This window comes from Natator depressus, chromosome 3 (assembly GCF_965152275.1).
Source record: "Natator depressus isolate rNatDep1 chromosome 3, rNatDep2.hap1, whole genome shotgun sequence".
NCBI classification, from domain to species: Eukaryota; Metazoa; Chordata; order Testudines; family Cheloniidae; genus Natator; species Natator depressus.
The window spans coordinates 194,396,137-194,406,839 of NC_134236.1; the positions used below are offsets into that span (position 1 = coordinate 194,396,137).

General features: G+C 44.6%; 1 protein-coding gene across 4 annotated transcripts in view; it reads left to right on the forward strand.

Annotated features, from left to right (window-relative positions):
- PELI1 (pellino E3 ubiquitin protein ligase 1) overlaps positions 1–2,097 on the forward strand; it is a 152,651-nt gene extending 150,554 nt beyond the window's left edge. For all 4 annotated transcript variants that reach the window (XM_074949578.1, XM_074949575.1, XM_074949577.1 and 1 more), the window contains exon 7: positions 92–2,097. In XM_074949578.1, coding sequence (XP_074805679.1) covers positions 92–658 — 567 coding nt within the window. In that variant the 3' untranslated portion in view covers positions 659–2,097. The remainder of the gene's footprint in view (positions 1–91) is intronic.
- The last annotated feature ends 8,606 nt before the right edge of the window (positions 2,098–10,703 follow it).

Consider the following 10,703-nt stretch of genomic DNA (forward strand, 5'->3'; position numbering starts at 1 on the left):
GAGCTCCCTAGCCAGGTTTTACAGTTGTTTTCTTCAAAATCTATACAATCAGTTTGAGTAACTTTGTGATCTCTGTGCATTTCCATCCCAGGTTGAGAATGAAACCAACCAACTCCAAGATGGCTCATTAATCGATCTGTGTGGAGCAACGATGCTGTGGCGAACTGCCGAAGGCCTTTCACGCACTCCTACGGTGAAGCACTTGGAAGCTCTAAGACAGGAAATAAATGCCGCCAGGCCTCAGTGCCCTGTAGGGTTTAACACATTAGCATTTCCTAGTATGAAGAGGAAAGATGTTGTAGATGAAAAGCAACCGTGGGTGTATCTGAACTGTGGCCACGTACATGGCTATCACAACTGGGGAAACAAAGAGGAAAGAGATGGGAAGGATAGAGAATGTCCCATGTGCCGCTCTATTGGCCCCTATGTGCCTCTGTGGCTTGGATGTGAAGCTGGATTTTATGTAGATGCAGGACCTCCAACTCATGCGTTCAGCCCATGTGGACATGTGTGCTCAGAAAAAACAACTGCATATTGGTCCCAAATTCCTCTTCCTCATGGTACTCACACTTTTCATGCAGCCTGTCCGTTCTGTGCACATCAGCTGGCTGGCGAACAGGGTTACATCAGACTTATTTTCCAAGGACCTCTTGACTAATACGCGTGTCTCCCAGGACTTCATTAAATTTATAAGCTAAGCAATTCTGATTTTAAACAAACTGTCTATTTCATATTCTCTGGGTTTTGACAGTTTGCATTAAAATGAAGATTGTTTTGTTTTGTTTTTGTTTTGTTATAGCAGCTAAATCCCTTTCTAGATGAGGAAAAGCCTGGAAACAACGAGATTATGGGGAGGAAAGGGAAAGTTCCTGACTTTGTTTAATGTCTACTTTTGGAGAAGGGGAGGGAATTTATGCATAGCGAAATTCAATGCCTTCAATTTAATGTTTTTGAGTGACGTGTCCTTGGTGTGTTAAAAGTTGCTTTTTTGGGGGGGCGGGGTATAACTGTGGGTAAATGTGGTCAGTTCAAAGGACATTAGTTTACAGCTTGGATGCAAACATTGTAAAATATAGCAACATGTATATTAACTTTTTCTATTTATCTTTATTATTGAAATTATCTTATGGCATTTTGATAGAGGAGCAGCATGGTAGTAGTGTGTGAAATCCATTGACTGGATGCATAGAATAGTCCTTGATGGGGGAAGGTTAGAAGAAAACTGTAGAAGTACCTTTTTAAAATCTAGAGTACTATTGAGTTCTTAGAGTAGCCGAATGCTTTTTAAACAAAATTAATGCAAATTACATTGGTGTAAAAATATGCTTTAACCTCACAAAAGATAATTATGATAGACTTTTTAAAATGTCTGTCCATTGGGTAGGACTATAATAAAAGAACTGGTCACAGGAAAACATTTACCTGATTCTTTGAATATGCAATTTTAAACTAGGTTTAAGGATTTTTCTCCTTCTGTTAACTAATCTTTTATTTACCATTAGCAATGTTTGAGTTTTTTTATTTATTTAAACAACAAAAAACAAACAGCCAAGACTCATCTGTTCTTCACTGTTAGAAAAAAGCCGTGAATTAGCCAGAAAGCTGTGTTCAATTTAAAGAAAATTATTCATTCTGCTTTTAGTCTAATCCCTTAATTTGTATGCAGGGTGGGTAGATGGCACACTGGCTTCATACACTTTGCCTTTCAGCTCCATAGAGCTGGGTACAAATATGTATTTAGGTGACAATTGAAGACATTGCAGCCTTGGAGCTAAGATGTTTGTCCACATCCCCAAACCATCATGTAAATTGGCACAGTTGGCAGTCTGTGCTCAGGAAAAGCTCAGATTGAGATTGAGTTGTATTCATGGCACTTGAGGTGGAGGATGCTTGCAGAAAAGTTACTCACACCATGGCTGATTTAAGTCCGTTTTTAGTCTCACTTTCAATATCCCTCCCCCAAAATGCTCCTCTTTCTTTGCGGCGCGCCCCCTCCACCCCCCACCACCACCAATCCCTTACCAGAAAAGGCCAGTGCATTACATGGAATTTGAGGCTAATCCACCATGCTTTGTGACACATATTCAAATAATCCTTTTAGGATTGAGGTAAGCTTTTTTTTTTTTTTTTTTTCAAACTAGCTTTTTAAACTGGTTTCTCTACTTTGGATTGGAAATATGTACGGTATAAACTGATAGTAGCAAATTCCCGTACTCTGTAGCATAGCTTTAATTTATCCTATCACAAAGCTGTTCTGAACTTTTCTTGGTAAAAACAAACTGAATTGTGTTTAGAAGTCATGAATTATTTACTGTCAAGAATTCTTTCTCCATTTTAAAAAGATACATATATATATTGTTTGGTTCACTCAGGAAATGTATGTGTCAGGAAACCTGTATTATAAGTTCAAGTAGCTGTCATATATAAGTAACTGCTGTTACACCATTTCAAAGAAATATAATTGATTTTGACATTTTTCCGGTTTCATGCATTAAGTAATGAGACTTATGCAACAAGGAATCCCTGTATTGTAGTTGTTCTGATCATTTATATTCAGACTATATATACTGTAGTTTAATTTTAATTTTCAAATTAATTTATTCAAACTATGTGAGTAAACACTTTTCAAAAATAGAAATTACAGAGTTGCCTATTGCTCTGTTGCATTTGTTTCTGCTCATATGGAAAAGATTTAACGAAGATGGAAAGGTTACTTTTAAAAGTGACTGTTCAGAAAATACCGTATCTCCTTCACTTTAAGCATGTTAGTTTCACTTGTATTGAGAGCAGAGAAATCTGATGAGATGACCATTGGGGTTTATGAGATTTGGCATGTTCATGGCTTGACTAGCACCTCCCTCCCTCCCTCCATGTGGAGGGGATCTCCCTCCAAATTTAGGCAAGGATGAGAAAGAGTGATGATTACTCGCCATCTTCCCTCCTTGGCACTTCATTCAGAGGAGGACAATATGAGCGGTACGGCTCTGCACTGCACCCAGACTCCAAAGTGGAAATCCAGGCAGAGGTAAAAAGGCATACCTCCCTCTGCATCTCCTTTTTGAGGCTGATAATTCTGGCAGCTCTTCTTCCTTTTTTAAACCACATGTTTGACAGCTCCAGTGTCTGTGCTAGTTGGAGCTGCTTCAGTATCACCTGAGGGGGATGAAGTGATCTCTCTTGGATAGTCATGGTCCAAACACCACACGGCATCCTATGTCAAAATCAGCCCCGAAAGATCTGTCTTGCAGCCAGTGTAGGTTGTGTTGTGCACAGTCAACATGAAACACCAATCAGTGATCCTGCAGCCACATTCTGTGAAGGCATAAGATTCTGAGGGACCTTAAGGTATAGCTTGATCCGAAAGCCCATTGAAGTCAGTAAACCCCTGTTCACTTCAGGCCTTTAGCATGCATTATGGTAGTCTAATCTCAAAGTGACAGAGGCATGGATGGCTAGGGCAAGATCTGCATCTAACCAATGTAGTTGAATCCTGACTGTTGCTGCTCCCTGGGCATATCTGACTGCTACACCCAATGTGGTCTGAGTAAAAAGTAAAAGCCTAATTACAGCAAAACCAGCTTTTAAAATAAAACTGACAGGTTCTTCTGCCCCCTGGGGCACCAGCCTGGGCTCCCTTATACTGTCCTGCTGAGCCAGGCCCTCAAGCCTCCTCCAGCACACACACACAGGTAGGGACATACCCAGCTTCAGAACAGAAAGACACACACACACTGAAATCAGCTCTGCATGGAAAGGTGTCAGCCAAGGAACTGCCCAGATACTCCAGTGCACACACCCCCTTGGAGTGCAAACCCAAAATTGCAGTCTTGCATGTTGAAAAGGAGTACTTGTGGCACCTTAGAGACTAACCAATTTATTTGAGCATAAGCTTTCGTGAGCTACTGCTCACTTCATCGGATGCATACTGTGGAAACTGCAGAAGACATTATATACACAGACCATGAAACAATACCTCCTCCCACCCCACTCTCCTGCTGGTAATAGCTTATCTAAGGTGATCACTTTTCCTCTTCCCTTACCCCCACCCCTTCCCCTGGGCCTGTGGAAGAATACTGGTATTCTATCATGGAGTCCAGTACCAGGTGACATGATCACATGACCCTGCAGTGTCAAAGCAGCCATGAGTCAAAGGCCATTTGTAGTATCCCAGGAAGGTGGGAGATTAGCATCTTCAAAGACCTATTGTTCTCCCTAATGGTCCATTGACTGGTCCCCAGCTAGTCAGCCAGACTGATTGCATTCTGTCTGGTGGGCGTTCCCCAGGTGCAAACACTTTTGTGGTACAGATGTATAGTCAATATTCCTAACTTTTTAGATACAGAAATCATGCATGCATACAAATAGGATAATCATATTCAGCAAATCATAACCGTTCCAATGATATCTCTCATGCCTTATCGTGCACAAAACATCATAGTTTTGCTATAATCATATAACAATATTTCTATGAAGAATATGGGGTGTAGTGTCACAACAACAACTTTCATTTTCCACGTAATCAATAAGGATGATTGCTCCCTCTAGTCCTCATTCTGGTGCTGGCAGTGAGGATATGAAAATCGGAGAAGGAAACTATTAAAACAGGAGCATGAAAAATTTAAAGAAGTTTGCCATTAAATCCCTTTTTTGTATAGGTACCTTTTTCAAAATCATTCCAAACCATAAAGGGAGCTGAGGGTGACATGTTCACCTTTGGTGACTACGCTTGCAGCAGTGTGGAGGATACGAGTAGCTACACACTGCAGTGAAAAGCAGGCTGTGTCCACACTGGTATGTAGCTACACGGGGCAGTGAGAGGCTCTGGCAGGGGGAGGAGGTGGGGAAAGGCTCCTGCAGCTCTCAGCAGCTGGGAAAGGCTCCGGCCGTGGGACACTACACTGCTAAATATAGCAGTGTGGACAAGGGAGGCACTGCTTGGATGCATAGAGCGCCCTGTAGGGTGTGTACCCTATGGTTCTGGCATGTCTTTACTTGCCTGAGCAGTGCCTCACCATCTATGCTGCCATTTATACCTCTGCTAGCTAAGTGTGCAGTGTGTGTACTCTATATGCTGCTGTAAGTGTCAGCATAGCCTTTGTGTTTTGTGGGAGAGAAGCTGGCAGTAGGGGCGTTCACGATCACAGTAGCGCTTACATATGCAATGAACCTGAATGTGTTTTGTTTGGTGCCGTGAATGTTACACATTGGCAGCAGCTTAGTTATGCTTATAGCTTTAAGAAGATCACATTTTTATCCACGCTGCTCTTCTGGTGTTGGGAGAAAACACTTCTGAATGAGGATGGGAACTGCAGCTTGGGTAGAACAAACTCTTGCTGTGCAGCCTTATATTAAATCTATCGGAGACCCTGCGACAGGTTGCATGCTGTCTTTCCAACCTCCGAGAGTGTGTTGGCTTTTGCCACTCCTGTTCATGTAAGCAGGCAACGTGTTGACATGTGTCCTGTTCTCTAACTGCAGGATTCTTGTATGCTTCAGAGCAATGAAGCAGATGACAGTGCCCTAAATCTCATGCCTGTGAACCAAAACCTATTTGGTTGCTCTAGTTTTAGATGGAGCAGCCTTGACTGGTCTCTCTTTAGAGTCCTTTCAGAGGGCTTTACATTGTCCTTTGAAACCAATTTCTTAAGGTTTCACGTGCTGTGTAATCACATTGTAAAATGAATGTGGAATTGGGCCTGATTCATTGGGGGTAAAATTTTCAAAAGTGCCTAAGTGACTTAGGATCCTTCAAAATGCATACAGGCACCAAGGCCCATTGATTTGAAATGAGATTTATGCTCTGAAGTCACGTGGGCACTTTTCAAAACTTTACCCCCTGGAACCTTGGTTCTTAACACAATCGGCTTGGAGGCAAGGGAATGTATTTGTTAGTAACAGCCAATGGAGTGTTGTCATTAAGGGTATGTCTACACCACAATTAAAAACAGTCAGCTGACCCGTCCCAGCTAAGGGGCTGTTTAACTGTGATATTGACACTCTGGCTCAGGATGGAGCCTGGGCTCTAGGATCCTACAAAGTGGGAGGGTCCCAGAGCTCTGCCCAAACATCTGCACTGTAATTAAACAGCCTCTTAGCCCATGCCCTGCAAGTCCAAGTCAGCTCGCATGGGCCAGCTTAAGATTTTTAACAGTGAAGACATACACTTAGTTTCATTTTTGGTGTTTGTGTCCCTAAACCAATCCCTGTTGCCCATGATAGCCAGGCACAAACTGTGTGGGTCAGTGGCTCTGAACCTTTTCAGACTACTGCACCCCTTTCAGGAGTCTGATTTGTCTTGGGTAACACCCACCACCACTTCACCTCACTTAAAAACTACGTGCTTACAAAATCAGACATACAAGTACAAGAGAGTCACAGCTCACTATTACTGACAAATAGCTTATTTCTCATTTTTCCGTACAATTATAAAATTGATTGGAATACAAATATTGTACTTATTTCAGTGTCTAGTATATAGAGCAATATAACACGTCGTATTAAAATTGTTTTTGTACTGACTTTGCTAGTGCTTTTTATGTAGTCTGTTGTAATACTAGGCAAATATCTAGATGAGTTGAGAACCACTGGTGTAGGTGTTTTCTAGTGCATACTTCTAAAGGCTAGCACAAGTGGAAAGAAGCGTTGAAAAGGCAAACCGTCACTCCGATGGTGCGCCCCAAATCTGCTGTTTTTATAAGGAGTTGGACGCTATCCTAGGTGGTGACCCCACCTCCACTGAAAAGAGCACTGTGGATACTTTGGCGGGTCTGGAGCCAGTGGAAAGTGGACCTAACCCAGAGGAGGAAGTCATTGATGAAGATGTGAGGCTGAAGAAAATGTGGAGCCCTATGACGCATCCAGTCAGGAGCTGTTCTCTACTAGAGGTGTTTAGCCAGTCTCTGCAATCGCTCTCTGGTGAGCCAGAAGCAGGAGAGGAGACCCCCTGTAAGTGATTTTGCTTTGTGACGTTCTGAAGCAGGTTAAGGGCAGAGAAATGTAGACGGCTGGCTTTGTTTCTGTGTGCTGGGCATTTTTCCGCACAGCTAGGCAGTATGGCGGAACAGGGAGTTGATGCACTTCAAGATTTCACAGGAATCCTCCAGAGAGATCTCTAGGAAACTTTCCTGGAGGTACTCAGCAATTCTTTGCCAGAGGTTCCTTGGCAGAGCTGCTTTGTTCCTTCCCCCATTGAGAGACACTTTTGCACGCCACTCTGCAATTACTTGGGCAGGGACCAAAGCTGCATGCAGGCGAGCAACAGAGGGACCGGGGCAGAAACTGCAAGTGTGTAGCAGATATACCCTTTCTTCCCTGCTTACCCTCAGGAGTGAGATCTTCCATAGTGACCACTGCCTGTGGAAAACAGTGGGAAAGTTAGAGTGTTGCCCCCCATAAGTGCCCTGTGATCTTTTCAGATTGCTTTTCTGCAATACACAAGGCCTCTGCCCCGGGTTCACTCGCTATTCTTTGGGGTCTTCTGCCCCGCCTGTGCTTGCCTATGGTCACAGAGAAAGTGATAGTTTTGTTACCAGCAGTGTATTAATGTTACTGTTTCAATGTTCTGTGTGTAATTGACAATAGCACTTCTGTTTGTTGTGAATTATGCCTCTCCAGACTTCACCTTGAGAACCAACCCCCCAACAGCAGCAGAGCATCTGCGCAAGATAAGAAAATGGCTGAGATGGACCAAGGAAGATAAATTCTGGGTGGTGCTGCAGCGGTCAGAGGTAGAAAACACCAAATGCAAAGCGAAAAGCAGGAAAGAGAAGGATTCTTACAACAGGGATGCCACAGAGAGGCTGATTAAAGTTCTGGAGCATCAAACCAACATGCTCCAGACTCTCATAACACTGCAGACTGAGCAGATGCATGCCCGCCTTCCCCTTCAGCACATTCCCTCCCTAAACGCCCCGTGCGCATTCCTTTCCACCTTCTGGCACTTTGCACTTTTCTCTACACTCCACCCCCACAGACAGCTTTTCAAATGAAAGCTGGACCTATACTCAACTATGAAAATCAGCTCTCCCTCTCCCCACCCCCTGTACCTTCTCCCCCACCAACTGTGTGTTTTTCTGTGTGGTGTTGTGGTTTATTTGGCAATAAAAGCAAAGTGTTTTTTTAATTATAAGCACTCTTTATTTGTTTCCAAGCAAGGTATGCTCCCTCATGGCACCTGCAAATCAATAGGCACTTTCATTAGTTCCTTACATTGAATCTGATGCCTTAACAATCACAACTGCTTTCTAGCCTACCAAATGTAATTAACCATTGCAGTCCCAAGCATAGCAACAAACATTACTGGTTTTCATCTTTGAAGCATTGCCTCAAGGCATCTGATTCTTGTTGCACCCCTTTAATAGCCCTGGTATCTGGCTGCTCAAAATCAGCAGCCAGGCGTTGTGCCTTGGCAGTACACCCCCGAGTAGACCATTTGCCCTTCCCTTCACAAATATTATGCAGCGTACGACATGTGACTATAACCATGGGTATATTTTCCTCATTCAGGTCTAACCTGCCATATAGGCATCACTAGCGTGCCTTTAATTGGCCAAACACACATTCAATGGTTATTCTGCACTTACTTGGCCTGTTGTTGAACAGCTCCTTACTACTATCTAGGTTTCCTGTGTACGGCTTCATGATCCATGGCATTGAGGGGTATGCCGAGTCTCCCATGGGCATTTCGACTTCCCCTATGGTGATCTTCTTTCTGTACAGGCCAATGTTCCTAAAGATGTGTGTCATGCACCTTTCTGGACAACCCTGCATCAATGTCAGTGAAATGCCCATGGTGATACACCATTGCCTGCAAAACCATGAAGAAGTACCCCCTTCCAATTGATGTACTCAGTCGCAAGGTGGTCTGGTGCCAGAATTGGAATATGCGTGCCATCTATCACCCTTCCACAATTAGGGTACCCCATGTCTGCAAAACCATCCACAATGTCACGCACATTCACAAGAGTCTCAGTCTTTCGCAGCAGGATGCAATTAATGGCCTTGCTCTTTTGCATTAACGCAGCCCCAACGGTCGACTTCCCCCCTCCAAACTGGTTTGCAACTGGCCGGTAGCAGTCTGGAGTCACCAGCTTCCACACTGCGTTTGCCACGCGCTTCTCCACCGAGAGGACAGGTCTCATTCAGGTGGTGGTGTGCTGCAGGGCTGGGGTGAGCTCAGTGCACAGTTCCAGGAAGGTGGCTTTCTGCGTCCGAAAGTTCTATATCCGCTGTTCGTCACCCCAGACTTGCATAATGATGCGATTCTACCACTCTGTGCTAGTTTTCCAAGGCCAAAAGCGACATTCCACTGTGTTCAGCTCCTCCGTGAATGCCAAAAGCAATCTGTTACTGCTTTCCATGTTGGATGCCATGTCAGGCAACTGTGACTGCCGTTGCCTTTGTAACTTCAAGAATAACTCAACTGCCACTCGCGCTGTGCTACTGAGAGCTAGCAGAGCAGTGGAGAGCAGTGTGGGATCCATTCCTGCACATAGATGTGGTGGGGAAAGCAGAAAACAAGGGACTTTGAAAAACGCCACAGACTGAAGATGGAAGCACATAGAATGCTAGGATGGAAACAGTGCATCACGGGGCATTGAGCTCGGACCATGATGCACCGTGATCCCCTCTGCCTTCCCACAAGACCTAGTGGCAGAAGGGAGAGAGCTGCACTGTAGGATAGCTACCCACAGTGCACTGCGCTCATTGGTGATGCAAGTGTGAACACACTATGCCGCCAGTGGAAGACAATGTGAATACACAACAGCCGTTTTCTTTAAGCGCATTTTTAATCAGCGACTAAACTCTTGGCGAAAAAATTCTGCCAGTGTAGACATACTCTAAGTCCTTCCAGTCCTCCGTTTCTACAATTCTAGTACTGTCTTCAGTCCTGCTGGGGGCAGTCTTCCCTACCTAGTAACTGTGGTGAAGCACGAAAACACAGCTAAGGCCCATGTTTAAGACCCCATCATAGTGGAAGGGCATGAGTGCCTGTTTCCCTCTTTAGTCCCCTGGGAGCTGCTGTGTCCTGTCTGCTGCGTTCTGCATGTGGCCAAGGCCTATGCTCAGCCCTGGCTTCCGCAAATCTGTTCAGCAACTGCAACTTCCAGGAAATCATGCAAAGGCACCAAAGCTAGGTCACCATCTAGTTTGTCTCGCTCACCTACATGCTGCAAGGCGCCAGGTAACCCAGATGATTATGCAGCACCATCTGAGGATGTGCTTGTGGGATCGTGAGTGGCTGGAGGCAAACTACCAACTCTGGCCGTAATGAGCTCCCAGCCCACTCCCTGACTTCAACCCTCTGCTCCCAACCCCCTCCATAGCTCTCCTGCTGTCAATTGTAACAGGAAGCAAATAAGGGCATTGCAGGGGAAGGAATAACAGGAGGAGAGGAGGCAGGAACAAATAAGGGGGACAGAATAGGGATGAACAGGCAATTGGAAGTCACAGAAACAGCATTAAAAGGTGAGAGAATAAGAATGAGAGTAATCAACATCAGCTGGGTAGAGGCTAGGGAAGGTGGGGAAAACACCTAACTTTTATATGCTTAAGCTGAAAAAGCAGCTGAATCCTAAAAGCTCTTCCCCTCCCCTCTGCGTGTCAGTATTTATCTGGTGCCTATCTTACATTCTAGCCTAGGTACTGACTTCTGCTGGCGCCGGTGGGTGCTCGACCCTCCTGGCCCCACCCCCATTCCAACC